Source organism: Phocoena sinus, chromosome 19 (genome assembly GCF_008692025.1).
Source record: "Phocoena sinus isolate mPhoSin1 chromosome 19, mPhoSin1.pri, whole genome shotgun sequence".
Classification (NCBI taxonomy): Eukaryota; Metazoa; Chordata; class Mammalia; order Artiodactyla; family Phocoenidae; genus Phocoena; species Phocoena sinus.
Window position 1 is genome coordinate 8,091,529 of NC_045781.1, and position 14,179 is coordinate 8,105,707.

The window sequence follows — 14,179 nt, forward strand, 5'->3', positions numbered from 1 at the left end:
ATAAATGAACGCGGGGTAACCAGAGCAGGGTAGTTGTGAAGATTCAATGAGATAATCAGCCAACATGACTGATAAAGTAGGCGTTCAGTAAAGAAGGTGGTGGTGATTGGCCAGGATAGATAGAACTTTTTCCTTGGGGTAAGAAGAATGCATTTCACCATTTTAAAGGTGATGTGATTAAAACAAACTATGGAGCTTTTGTGTTTGGGTTCCAATACTGACTGCTGCTTCTAGCTGTGTGATCTTAGACAAATTACCTGTCTGTGCCTCAGTTTTTTCATCGGTAAAACATATCATAGTACCTACCTCAAGCCTGCCTGTGAGTTTTAACTAAAAACTGATAGATGTAAACGCTTAGAACAGTTCCTGGCACGTAAGGGCTATATTGAGCATTAAGGTTCTTCTTATTCCGTCTTCCTCACCGCCCACAGCAGGGGCCACCACCTCCCATCTTCAGGCCTTAATCAGTGGGCGGCAGTCACCTCGGCCCTGAAAAGGACCAGGCAGGAGCGCGCAGGCGCATTGAGGCAAAGTCTGGTGGGAAGCCCAAGCGGCCCGCCTGGCAGCCATCTTGGTAAAGGGCAGCGTCGACAGCTTCTCTACGTAATCAGTCTGCGCGACCAGCCGGCGTCCGGCGGTCCATGGCGTAGAGTGGGCAGCCGCGGGGGCTACGGGGACCAGTGTTTGAGGGGCGTGATGGGGGAGGCGGCTGTGGCCGCGGGGCCTTGTCCGCTGCGCGAGGACAGCTTCACACGCTTCTCGTCTCAGAGCAATGTGTACGGGCTGGCGGGCGGCGCGGGTGGGCGCGGGGAGCTGCTGGCCGCCACCCTTAAAGGCAAGGTGCTAGGCTTCCGCTACCAAGACCTCCGACAGAAAATCCGGCCCGTGGCCAAGGAGCTGCAGTTCAATTACATTCCCGGTGCGTGGCGCCATGGGGCTGGGGGGCTTGGAATGTAGTGCTGAGAAGGCTTCTGAGGCTCTGTCTGAGCCAGGTCACCAGGATGGGAGAATGGGATCAGGGTGATGGTGATTGAAGGGGGTCAAGGCTGGTAATCTGGAGGCATTGGGGTCAGAGGACAGGGCTAATAGGGGCCTGAAGTAGTTAGGGTTCAGGATTCCTCAGACTCAGAAACCAGGATCCCTCCTACCATGGTGATGGTGATGGTGATGGTGATCAGGACTCACACCGTCCCAGAGGTCATGATAATTTGTGCTGGTCAGAGATGACTGAGTCCTAGAGGTCAGGGCTCACTGTTGATTGGGACTATTGGGGTCACGGGTCTGCCTGAAACGTGAACTTTGTCCTCTCCCAGTGGACGCAGAGATTGTCTCCATCGACACCTTCAACAAGTCACCCCCAAAGCAGGGCCTGGTGGTGGGGATCACGTTCATCAAGGTACCCAGAGCCCTCCACCTACCCATTTTCTCCTCCTTACTGAGTCTGACCCATATCCCTCTTGCTGACCCTACTCTCCCCTGAGGCCAGTTTCCTCTCCCAGGATTCAGGGGACAAGGGCAGCCCCTTCCTTAACATCTACTGTGACTACGAGCCTGGCTCTGAGTACAACCTGGACTCCATTGCCCGTAAGTGTGGCCTGGAGGGAAGGAGGGATGAGGAAGGGGGTTGGGGGGGTGCTGTCAGGTCCCCTGTGCCCATCTACCTGTACTCCCCCTGCAGAGAGCTGCCTGAACCTGGAGCTCCAGTTCACTCCTTTCCAACTGTGCCATGCAGAGTAAGTAAGCCACAGGTGTGATGCAATAGGGAGTGTGTGTGTGTGTGTGTGTGTGTGTGTGTGTGTGTGTGTGTGTGTTGGGAGGGCGGAGGCTGTAGCAAACTGGAGACCACAAACCTGCCTATAGACAATCAGACTAGTTTGTTTTTTAGAGCATCGTTCATTTAAGGTAGCCGTGGACCAGACTTGGCTGATGGGCTACCATTTTGTTATCCCTGAACTAGATAATTTTTTTTTTTTTTTAAATAAGTGGTCTTTTATTTTTTAGAAGATTTTTTTTTTTTAATTTATTTTTATTTTTTTTGCGGTACGTGGGCCTCTCACTGTTGTGGCTTCTCCCGTTGCGGAGCACAGGCTCCGGACGCGCAGGCTCAGCGGCCATGGCTCACGGGCCCAGCTGCTCCGCGGCATGTGGGATCTTCCCGGACCGGGGCACGATCCCGTGTCCCCTGCATCGGCAGGTGGACTCTCAACCACTGCGCCACCAGGGAAGCCCTGAACTAGATAATTTGAGAGTGAATGAGCTCCTGTGCTCCAGATGTGTAGAATTCTCAAATTCTAACGATCTAGATTTGGGCATTCCAAGACCCAGAAATGCCAATTTTTCTAGAGTTGTAAGCTCTGGGATTCCAAGATTTGAAAGTTCTACAGTTTGATGATTCTGAGATTCTGTAATATTAAAGCCCTAACATTGTCATATTCCAAGGAGATAGAATACAGACCGTCTAGAATACTGATGTTCTAGAATCCCAAAGTATAAGAATTCCATTCTAGAGCTCTGAATTCCAAAACACCAGTGTTCTAGCAGAGGGGTTGGCAAACTTTTTCTTTTAAGGCGCAGCTTCGGGGTCAAATAATCTCTATCACAACTACTCAAGTTGGCCACTGTAGCAAGAAGGCAGCCATTGACCCTGTGTAAATGAATGGGTGTGGCTGTGTTCCAATAAAACTTTATTCACAAAAACAGGCCGTGGGTTTTGGATTTGCCCTGCAGGTCATAATTTGCCAACCTCTGGTCTAGCAGATGAGAGTTCTAGAAACTGAAGGTTCTAAAGTACTAATGTTCTGGGTTCTACGATCTGGGTATTCTACCAATTCTGTAAATCTGAATATCCATGATGGCAATTTCCAGAAGTTCTAGCATTTCAAAGGAGACAGAAAACAGAACTTCTAGAACACTGGGGTTCTAGGGTAAAGAGGTGCTAGTGTTCTGAGGTTCTGCAGCCCATTCTAGAGCTCCATGTTCATTCCTGAATCCACATCCAGAATGAAGATTCTAGCAAGTGAGGGCTCTAGAAACAGAAGGTTCGAAAACGCTGAGTTTCTGTGATTCTGAGACTGGAAAGTTCTAAAATCTGAGATTCTGCGAGGGCTAGTTTCTAGAATTCTACATCCTGAGATCCTAGCTCTGGATCCAGTGTCTAGAACCCAGAATGTTAGGGTTCTCGCAGGCAAGAGTTTCTGCAAGAGGAGGATTTTAAAACACACGGACTCTACCACACTGGCATTCTAGATTTTTCTGCTTTCAGGGTCCAGGTTGGGGATCAACTGGAGACCGTGTTTCTCCTGAGTGGGAATGACCCAGCCATTCATCTCTACAAGGAGGTGAGGCAGGGCGAGGCTTGGTGGGCAGAGCCCTGCCGGGGCCACCATGGGCTGGCACGGGGCGCAGTGTGTGAGGCTGGCCACTGACTCCAAGCTCGTGGCGGGTCTTGCTTCCCCCAGAACGAGGGGCTGCATCAGTTTGAAGAACAGCCCGTGGAAAACCTCTTCCCAGAGCTCACGAACCTGACCAGTAGGTAGGAGAGGCCCTGACAGAGGCCAGTGGGAACCGGGGCAGGCAGCCTCAGAGAAATCAGGTGGTGGGAATTGACCCCTAAAGAAGTCAGGCCCAGCGGAGGCCCAAGGCTCTACCGGAGGTGGGGTGGGGTGGATGCTTCTAGGGAGGTGGAGGTGGGGGCTGGGGCCTGGCGACGGCCCTCAGGCCCCTCTGTCCACCCGTCCACCCCCAGTGTCCTCTGGCTTGACGTGCACAACCTGCCCGGCACGTCCCGGCGACTCTCAGCTCTTGGCTGTCAGAGCGGTTATGTCCGTGTCGCCCACGTAGACCAGCAGAGTCGAGGTGATGGCTGGGGCGGGGGCCCAGACACGGGGGGTGGGGCGGATCCGGACGGGGGCAGGGGTGCTCGGGACGGGGCCCTGAGTCCTCGCCCTCCACACAGAGGTTCTGCAGACTTGGACGATCCTGCAGGACGGCCCCATCTCCCGAGTGATCGTGTTCAGCCTCTCGGCCCCCGAGGGTGAGCTCCGGGCAGGGGGAGGCCAGGCTGCGGGCTCGGCTCCTCCACCCGCATTTGTACCCCTCTCCCCACATGCCCAGCTCCCCACCATCCCTCCCCTCCCCGCTGTGTGCCCCACTCCAGCCCAGGAGCTACAGTGTGCCCATTCCCTCCCCACGACGCTCCTGAATTTCAGATCCAGCTACTTGCCCCTGTGGTGGTCTGATTTGAGCTTTCACCCTGGAGTTGAACTTCTGCCTTTCCCTTGGTGGTCTGACCTTCACCGCTCACACTGTGGCTTCCTCGGACCCCCCGTCTGTGGCCTCTTCACTCTGTCTCTTGCTGCCATCCAAGTCCAGGCTTTTCTCACGGACTCGGCGCCGTCCCCCCACTCGGCGTCTCTCCTTTCGCCCCACATGTTGATCTGTTCCTCTTACTGCGGTCTGTCCTTCTCTGGCGTTTCTCTTGGCCTCACCTCTGTGGTCTTTCTTCTGCCCCTTACACTGTGGTTTATCCCCTGATGCTCTCACTGTGGTCTAACCACGGACTTCTGTGCTGTCACCTAACCTTTGTCTCTTCTAACCTGGTGGTTTAACCTTGGACTTTTTAAACTGTCATTCAACACCTCTCCCTCCTCCTGGCATCTGACCTCCATCATTCGCTCGTGGTCTAACCTCTAACCCTCCCCCTGTGGCCCAACCTCAGGGGTCTAACGTGTGTTCCTCTCAGGAATGGACGGGTGGGGAGGAGGGAGGAGGAGCCTGGAACCTGGCCCCTCACGCCTCCCCCGCTGTTCACGTTCCTTCTCCAGAGACCGAGGACAGGCCACAGCGGGAGGAGTACAGCGTGCTGGTGGCCAGCATGTTGGAACCAGCGGTGGTGTATCGGTGAGGGCCACGGGGCACGTGCGTGTGGGCTGACCCCATGCCTTTGCACGGTGATCTAGCCTTGTCATTCTCCACAGAGAGTAAAGCTTTGGGTGTAGTGGTTCAGGGCTGGGCAGGTAAAGGTGTCTGTGTCCCAGGGAGAAGAGCATGAGTGCTTAAGTCTAGAACTTGTAGGGCATGTGCTAAGGCCTCGGGTGGGAACCGAGATGTCCAGTCCCCCTGGGGTAGGTGGACAGAGCACGTTGGCAAGTGTTTAACCACAGGCTCCATGTGGGAGAAAGCCCTGGCTTATAGGGTCTGCCCGTTTCCGTGGTGTCAACACTCCCACCTCAGTGGATTTTGAGCCACCAACGTGATGCCAAGCCTCTCACAAAGTTTCTGAAAATTTCCCAGTCGGCTCCCGTGAGCCAGTGCAAGCCAGCTGTGGCTGGGGCTGAGCGCTGAGCCTTCAGGGGGCCTCGTGGGTGTCCAGACTGGAGACAAGGGGCTCACCAGAAGGAACGGTGTGGGTTTCCATTTGGGAGCAAGACGGTCCCACCTCCAGGGGACAGTGTGGGTGTCCAGATCAGAGACAGTTTGAGCTCCCCTTGGTGGATATGAGGATGTCTAACTTGGAGACGAGGGTGTCCAGGCTTCAGGAGGAACAGCACATCCAGACCTGACCCATGAGGGTCCGGTGCTAAGGGTGGCGGGCACCGCAGTCGACCTCAGTCTCCCCGCCGTGGTCTGACCCTCAGGGACCTGCTGAGCCGGGGCCTCGAGGACCAGCTTCTCCTACCTGGCAGTGGCCAGTTCGACAGCGTCCTCTGTGGCCTGGTCACTGACATCGATTTGGACGGGCGGCCGGAGGTCCTGGTGGCCACCTACGGACAGGTGGGACCGGAGGGGTGGGGCTGCCGTGGCCTGTGTCCTCTGCCTCCTGCCTCTCCCCGTGTGACCCCAATCCCCTGCCCCTGCAGGAGCTGCTCTGTTACAAGTACTGCAGCCCAGAGCGCGGGCTCCCCGGGGCCCAGTGTGGCTTCCGCTTGCTGTGGCAGCGGAGCTTCTCTAGCCCCCTGCTGGCCATGGCGCACGTGGACCTGACCGGGGATGGGCTGCGCGAGCTCGCTGTGGTCTCCCTGAAGGGCGTGCACATCCTGCAGGTAGCCAGGGGCCCCTGGGACGGGGCCTTAACACCCGCCTGATTGAGGGCACGTTCTCACGGGAGAGGGGCAGTCAGGCCTTGGCCCGATCCCTCTGGAAACTGGAGCCTGGGCCCCACTTCGGGCAAGGGGGTCATTGGCTGCAGGCCCCCTCTTGGGGGAGGCAGGCGGTTCCTATTGGTCAAGGAGAAGGGAGGTGCTGGGGGCACTCACAGCCAGGGGTGAAGGGCGCTCAGCCGCAGCATCCGTCACCCCCGGCCCCCTGGCCTCCCTCAGCCTCCTGAACGTCTCTACTGTGTTCCACCTGCTTTGACCGTGTCCCTTCCCTGTGGCCCAGCCTGGATCTGCCCCCGGGACCTGACCTGCAGTCTTCCACTGTGCCCTAACCTTGGCCCTCCTACTGCAGCCACCCTTTCTTCCACCTGTGTGACCGGCTTCATTCTGCCTGTGGTCTAACCTTCAGCCTCCTTCTCTAGCTTTTTGCCATAGTCTAACCTCAAACCCTTCCCCTTTGGTCTAACCACTGAACTTTCTACTGTGGTCACGCCCGCAACCTGTGGTCTAATGTCCAGCCTTCTCCTGTACTTTGACCTCTCACCCTCCGACAGCAGCTTAACCGCTCTTACAGTTTAATATCCAACCATTCCAATGGCCCACCGTCCAGCCTGGAGCCTTCCGTTGCTGTTAAACCTCCAACTAATATGTCTGACCTCTGACCTTTTCACTACGGCCCAGCCCCAGCCCTTCAGCTATGATGTACCTCTGTTTCCTGATCTGGTGTTTGCCCACCCCTTCCCTTTGGTCTGACTCCAGGCTCCTTTCCCATGTGGTCTAACCTGGGTTCTTTCTACTGGAGTCTAACCTTACTGTCTCCGCTGCAGGCTTTGCTGGGGCCTTTTCCTTCAGTCTAGTCATCAACGGAATGGTCCAGGTTAGACCTCATAGAGGTAGAGGTTGGACCCCAGTGGAAAAGTCTGAGGTTGAACCACAGTATGTGGGACAAAAGTTAGACCCTCGAGTAAAACGGAATGAGGAGAGGTCTGAGGTTAGACTGCAGTGGACAGGGCTGTGGTCCATCTGTGGGAGAAGGGGCTTCCCTTCTGCTGTGGTCTCAGCCTCCCAGCATCCCTCATTGTGATCTCTTTCAAGCCATTCCACTGTGATCTCCCTTCCTTCCCTTCTGTCAGGGGCTAACTTCAGACCCTCCAACCAGGGTCTGGCTCCGTCCTTTGTGTGGTGACTTATTCCTCTCTTTTCCACTTTGGTATGCTCTTTCTCTGTCTTGTGGGCCTAACCTTTTCCGCCAGTGTCTCACCTTTGTTCCCCCTGCTGTGGACTAACCTCAGCCTCTCTCGGGTGGTCAAGCCTCACCGCCATGTAATGCGAGCTCTCTTTTATGTTTTTTTGTTTGTTTGTTGGGGTATAGTTGTTTTACTGTTGTGTTATCTCCGTTATGTTTTGATCCATCCCCGTCCCCTCCACTGAGTTCTAACCTCAGACCCACACATCTGGGGCTGGGCTTTGTCCCTTCCACCGGAAATTCACTGAAGGCCGTCCCCCTGGGTCTGACCTTCACCCCATCACAGAGACCCATTCTAAGCCCACACACAGACCTCCCACCGCGGCTGCACTCTCAGCCTCTGGGGGTTGGGGGGGTGGGCGTGTAACCTGCACCTTCCAGCTCTGTCTCAGCCCTGTCGTCCTCTCTCATTCCCCACAGCACAGCCTGATCCAGGCCTCGGAGCTGGTTCTGAGCCGGCTTCGGCACCAAGTGGAGCAGAGGAGACGTCAGCCCCAGAGGCTGGGGGACAGGGTGGGTGCTGGGCCTGCTGAGACCCCGGCCTTCTGAGTACCCACCCGCTGCCCACCCCAGGTTCCTTGAGGTGCCCGCCTCCAGCTCTTCATGGCCGGGGGAAGCATCCTGAAGGAGGCACTGGTCTCCCCAGACACCCCAGGGTGGTGGAGCGGTGGGTCCTGCTCTGGCTCCGCCCCAGCGTGCCCTGTGACCCCCACTCCCCTCTCTGTGCCTCAGTGTCCCCATTTGAAAATGGGATGATCCCACCCCACCCCGCCTCTGTCCCCTTGAGACTCAGTCCGTGTTGATTATTTCTGTGTCCAGAGGAACCAAACTTGCACTCGTCTCCATTCTTTTGTTCGGCACACGTTTGATGAGGAACAATTGTTGCCAGGCTTTGTGTTGGGAGCTGGACTCACCCGGAAGAATGGAGGGAGGGGACTTTGGGGATTGGGGATCCAAGGTCAGACCCAGCCGCCCGGACTAAAGTGGGATCGTAGTGTAGATTTCAGAGGAAAGAAGGGAAGTTAGGCACTATAGGAGGTTAAACCTCCATAGGAAAGACTGTAGAGTATAAGGGAAAGGTTTGTAGGGTTAGACCTCCGCAAGTGAACTGAGGTTAGACCCCAGTGGAAAGCTCCGGACCTGAGGTCAGGGCTCGGTGGGAAGATAAGGAAACAGCCTCAGAGGAGACGATGTGGGTGGAAAGGACTGTCGTGGGGAAGCCATGGTCAAATTGTAGCAGGGAGTCTGAGGCCAGACCCCCTGTGAATAATACTGAAGTTGGACCCTAGGAAAAATTACTATGGTTACACCTTGCGCCAAGAGCCAAGGTTAACACCCAGCAGAAGTGATCAATCTAGATCTCAACTGGGGAGTCCTGAGATGAGCCCCAGGCTACACTGTCCTGGAAAGGGCTAAGGGTAGGCCTAGTTGAAAAGCCCAGGGGATTGGGGGACCAGGAAGTGGGAGACAAGGCTAATTCCCTGCCCTGTGGCTGTAGTGATTGCCCCTCCTGTGGCCACTTCCGTGGCACCAGGAGAAGGCATTGAGGCCTACATCACAGGGACCAGTGGAGGGCGGGGACAACAGAACAAATCTTGCCAGGAATAGAATCGGGTCAGGAGGGTGGGGGAGCAATTCCTGAGTGGGGTCCAGGCTGGCTGTGGGACCTTGCTGCTGCAGGGTTTGGGTGGGACCCCTGCTTCCTGGCGGGGAGGGGCAGGCACCATGGTCGTTCTAGCCATCTGTCTACCTCCTGCCATGGAAGTCCACCTGTCAGTCTGACCATCTGCACCAACAGTGAAGACTAAGCTACCAGTGCCCCACAGTAGGTCTTCAGGAGGCTGGAGCCCACCACTTCTTGGCCACTCCTGTCTTCACCTCACCTCCCAGAACCCAAGCGTGGGAAATCGCAGGGAGCCAGAGCTGGGTCGTCTCCCTCCTCTCCTGGCAGTGGGCCCGGGGGTGTCCAGCCAGGACTGGCGATGGGCATGGGCCATTGGCAGCATCAGGGTCTCTCTCCTGCTGCCCGTCTGCAGAGGCTGAGTGTTCCATCGCCTCCTGTCCTGGACAGGAGTGGGACGCTAGGGTGGGACCTGGGGCATTTAAGTAGTGATGTTCTGGGTCTGTGAAGTGTGTGCACGTGTGTGTGTGTGTTCACCATTTCAGGACTCATGAGTTTGTGTTCCCGGCGCCTGCCTGGTCCTTCGCAGCTCGCTGCCTAACTTCTTGCCAGCCCCTCAGTCTGGGACAGTGTGTAGTGTAGCAGTTAAGGGTAGAACCTGAAGCCACACTTCACCACTCTTGTGCCTCAGTTTCCCCATCTGTAAAATGGGGCTAGTAGCGTTTACCTCACAGGGTTTTTAGGAGGGTCAGTTGTGTCAACATGTGTCAAGCACTTATTTAAAGTGTTGTAACAATGCCTGGCACGTAGTAAGGGCTGGAAGCCCCTTGTGAAAGGCAACTGTTGTTATTATTATTAATGGGTGCCTCTGTGGTTGTTTCTGGCTGGCTTTGTCAGCAGGCACAGCATGTGAATTTGCATCTGACTCTGGCTAAAAACATTCTTGCCCTCCCCGCAGTTCTGGGAGCCTGTGACTATTTGTAGCTGTTTTGCCTCGTTGGCCCTTGTATGGATCAGCGTGTGTGTGTGTGTGTGTGTGTGTGTGTGTGTGTGTGTGTGTGTGTGTGTGTGTGTGTGTGTGCGCGCGCGCCCTCCGCCACTGTCCCTTGCCTGTGGTGTGTGTGTGTGTGTGTGTGTGTGTGTGTGTGTGTGTGTGTGTGTGCGCGCGCGCCCTCCGCCACTGTCCCTTGCCTGTGGTGCTGAACCCAGAGGGTGGGTGGGAGGCTCGGGCTGCTTCGTCTCCCCCCACCCCACCCCCCGCCCCTCCTCTCTCCAGGCCCCGCCCCGGCTCCCCGCGCTGGCCTCCCCTCCTCCCTCTCTAGCCGACTCCCCTCCCCCGAATCCCTCCCCCCTCCTCCTCTCCTCTCCTCCCTCTATCCCCTCTCCGTCCCCTCCTCCCTAGCTCTCCCTCTCAGTCCCCGCTCATCCCTCTCTCTCTCCCTCTCTCTCTCTCCCTCTGTCGGGCGGAGTCGCCCACCACTGCCAATACAGTGCTGGGGGAACCTGCTCTAGGCTGTAGCTGCAGGTAAGAGACCCCCAGTTAGGGGGGGCTTGGGGGAAGGATGGTGTTACCCCAGGTGGGTGGAGGGGGGCATTTGAGGAGCCCGGAGCCGCTTCTCGCTGAGCTCCGTTATAGGGGATGGGAGGCTGCATATCCCGGGGCGCGGGTACCAGGGCCCTAACGTGCGGTAGGGGCGCCACCAGCCGTCAACATCCTCAACCCCTCCTGCGCTTCAGGGAGCATGGCGGGCTGGGGAGGGGGTGCCTCCTGGGCACTGAGGGGGTGAGAACACCCCACCCTGTCTGGGGCAGCACCCGCACTCCCGTTCTCCGCCTCTACCTCCGCCCCCGCTTTCCTGTGTCGATCTCGTCTTTCTGTGTCTCCACATCTCTCAGGGGTCTCTGTCCTGCGGAGTCTGGACGCCTCTCCGAGTCCCTTTCCCTGTCTCCCTCAGTCTCACTCTTGTCTGTCTCTCTCTGTGTCTGGGTCTGTTCTGGCTTTCTGTCTCTAAGTCCTTGGTTCCTCTCTGCTTTCCTCTTTCGCCATCTCTGTGTGTTTCCCTCTGTCTCTGTCTCTACTGTCTCAGCTTTCTCGTGTCTCTGTCTCTGTCCATCTCCGCGTGTCTCTTCCTCAGTCTTCCCTGCTTCTCATCTCCATCTCCGTCTCTAGGACCTGGTCTCTGTGTCTCTCTTTCCTCTCCGCTTCCTCTCCCTGGTTAACTGCCTCCTACACACCTTTGTCTCCGCCCCTGGCAAGGGGAGACCTGGGGGAAGAAGACCCGCCCCGCCCCCTGCCGCCGCCGCAGAGTGGGCTCCCCCAGGAGGCATGGAGTCCCCCAGCCTCCTCTCCCTTCCTCAGCCGAGCTCCCCCCATCCTCCCGGCTGGCATCCGCCCGTCCCTCCCCTGAGGATAGAGAGCTCCTCTGCTCTCCCCTGCCTTATTTCTGACATCCTGAGGCCAGTCCTTCTCGCAGTCTAACCTGTACCCTTTGTAGAGGAGACTGAGCCAGTCCTGTCTGCAATCTAACCCCCCATTCCTCTTCATATTGACCGGACCAGTCCCTGCTGCAGTCTAACTTCCATACCTCTTTTGCCGTTTGTCCGCTTCTTGACTCATTCATTCTTTTGACACTTACTGAGCACCTTTCCTGCTCCAGGCACAGCTCTAGGTACTGGCCCAGGCCAGTCCTTCCTGCAGTCTCGCCTCCATCATCTCATGGTGTGCCAGCCCCAGACCTGTCTCCCAGTCGGGCTGGAGCTCAAAAGCTTCTCCACCACGCCTTGGGGGCTCTGAGAGGGCCCTTCTGAGTCTAGAGTTCCTTGGCCAATACAGCCTCTTCTTTTCTGTTGGGAAGGGGGCCCCAGAGAAGGCGGGCGAGATGAGAGGTGTGGGGCTGAGTCTGTAGCCCACGCTGTGATGGGGTGAGGTCCTCGAGTGCCCACGTGGGATTCCAGGTGGGTTAAAACAAGCACCAGCTTAGGAGTCCCACACCTTGAGTTCCATCTCTTCTCTGCCCCTGACTTGAAGTTGCATGACTTGGCCAAGCTGTTTGCCCCTCCAGACCTCAGTTTACCTATCGGCGTACCATAGCCTGAACACTGAGACTGTGTGTGTCTGTGTGTGATCCCCAGGCTGGGACATTGTGGGCAGGCGGGAGAGCCTGGCTTACCCCGGAGCAGTAAGCGTGCGTGTTTAGAAGGCCGTGTCCCCACCGAGAGCAGGCAGCGGGCACCCTCTGCGCCCAGGCTGAGCGCGGTCAGGAACCATCACCCCCCTTACCGATATGAGAGACTTGAAGGAGGGGGTCCCACCTGGCCTAACAGACTGACTGCCCCACCCCGCTCAAGCTTGCAGTCCCACCCTACAGATGAGGTCTCCGAGCCCCCGAGAGGGGGGTGAGGCAGAACCGGGGCACTCACCGCTGACCCAGCTGGCCACCGGCCCACGAGGGAGGAGAGAGATGGCCCCAGGAGACGGTGCCCGCCATCTGCCCTCCAGAGTCCCACTCTGGCCTCCACCTGATGCTTTCGCCCCTGGATTCTAAACCCAGATTAGGTTTCAGGGCTGCTCATGGAGCGAGAGAGGCAGAGGCAGGAGCCTCAAGAAGAGGGAACCCAGCTGTCCCCAGTGACAGGGCTCAGGCCTCGTGGTGGTTCCTTTAACAGATATTTATCTAGTGCTTTCTCTCCCTGACCCCCTTCTTCCCTAAGGCCCCAGGGAGAGGAAACCAGGTTTTGCAGGAAAAGGCACTAAACCAGGCTTGAGGACGGAGGCGGGAGGGACAGGTGGTTGGACTTGAGGGAGGACTTCCCAGGCCATGGCCCTTCCCTGAGAGAGGGAGTGAGATGCTATAGATGAATTCTTGACTCCCAGGTCGACCTGGTTTCTCCTGAAAGCTGGGGGGAGGGGAGGGAGAGAGAAGAGAGCATGAGTCTTTGCCTTGGATCCTGGTGGGTTTGTAATTATGCCTAAGTCGTTGCTAATTAGGGGGCTGCTAATTAGATGTATCATTAGGGGCCTTGCCGAGGGGGCTAATTGTGTGGTGGCCCTTTAAGAATCACCCCGCCCCCTGCCCCCCTACACACGCGTGCGTGCGCGCGCGCGCGCGCACACACACACACACACACACACACTCTTCAGGGAAGTTCTGCCAACATTTTGCCTCCCTCCCCCAAAGGAGCCAGCTCCCAATCCGTGAGGACATGGGTGTATGTTGGGGGCAGGCTGTGGGTTAGACCGTGAGAAGAACTTTTCAGACAGAAATGGACGTTACCGGGAGAACTGAGGCTGGTGGCCAAGAGAGGGGTCGGGGAGGGTGGAGGCCCTGAGGACCCCTGCCTTCCTCTCTCAGTTCCATTTTATAGGCTATGGGGTTACCATGACAACACAAGGGTGGGGCAGGGGAGCTGGAAGTCAGGACCACTCTAGGAGAGAGAAACTGGGAGCTGCAGAATGGGTGCTGGGGGACATTGGGCAAGTTATTTCGCCTCTCTGAGCCCTGGTCTTCTCATCTGTGAAATGGCTGGGGACTCCCCAAAGTGGGATGGTGTCATTTCAAACAGAGCAGCCATGGAAGGTGACATCTGAGTGGAGAGCTGAAGGAGAAGAGGGAGCGGATATGTGGGGAACAGTGTCCCAGGAAGGGGGAACAGCAGATGCAAAGGCCCTGAAGCAAGAACTTGCCCGAGGAACAGCAAGGAGGTGGTGTAGCTGGGGCCAAGTGAGGGAGGGGGAGAGAGAGAGAGAGAGATGAGGCCAGAGAGGGAATGTGGGGGCCAGATTGTGCGAGACCTTATGAAGCAGGGAGGGGACTTTGGTGTCTGAGTGAGACCAGGGCCATGGAGGGTTCTGATCAGAGGGGAGAATGTGAACTGATTGGCATTTTTAAAGGAGACCTAGATACAGAAATAGCCACTCGAACCCAGGACCAGAGGCAGGAAGAGAAGTATTCACCCCACACCCACAGTGTGGGGTCCAAAAGCCCAACCTAGGACCTCATGTCACAGCTTCTAAGGAATCCTGCACCTGCCAGAGACCTGGGGATGCTGGAGACAGAAACCTGCCAGCGTTGCGGGGAAGGATGTGAGTGAGAGATCCTCCAGCAGCCCCTCCCCAGCCCTACCTGAGACAGACAGACAAACACCCCAGCACCTTCCACAGCCCAAATCCCAAGCAGGAGCCCTCTGACGCCAAGTTGGAAACCATAGGAATCACAA

At 56.8% G+C, this 14,179-nt stretch overlaps 1 protein-coding gene across 1 annotated transcript; it reads left to right on the forward strand.

Moving 5' to 3' along the window:
- Positions 1 to 628: 628 nt before the first annotated feature.
- KPTN (kaptin, actin binding protein) lies at positions 629 to 8,180 on the forward strand. The gene is made up of 12 exons (XM_032614768.1): positions 629 to 919; positions 1,314 to 1,396; positions 1,500 to 1,584; positions 1,679 to 1,733; positions 3,263 to 3,338; positions 3,459 to 3,532; positions 3,746 to 3,855; positions 3,956 to 4,033; positions 4,824 to 4,899; positions 5,637 to 5,772; positions 5,859 to 6,041; positions 7,762 to 8,180. Exons 1-12 carry the CDS (start codon positions 697 to 699, stop codon positions 7,888 to 7,890), a joined length of 1,308 nt encoding a protein of 435 aa, XP_032470659.1. The 5' UTR covers positions 629 to 696; the 3' UTR covers positions 7,891 to 8,180.
- The last annotated feature ends 5,999 nt before the right edge of the window (positions 8,181 to 14,179 follow it).

Coding starts and splice junctions, on each gene's coding strand:
- KPTN (XM_032614768.1), top strand. CDS start 697: ATGGGGGAGGCGGCTGTGGCCGCGGGGCCTTGTCCGCTGCGCGAGGAC. Junction 3,533..3,745: donor CTCACGAACCTGACCAGTAG/GTAGGAGAGGCC, acceptor GTCCACCCCCAG/TGTCCTCTGGCTTGACGTGC. Junction 6,042..7,761: donor AGGGCGTGCACATCCTGCAG/GTAGCCAGGGGC, acceptor CATTCCCCACAG/CACAGCCTGATCCAGGCCTC.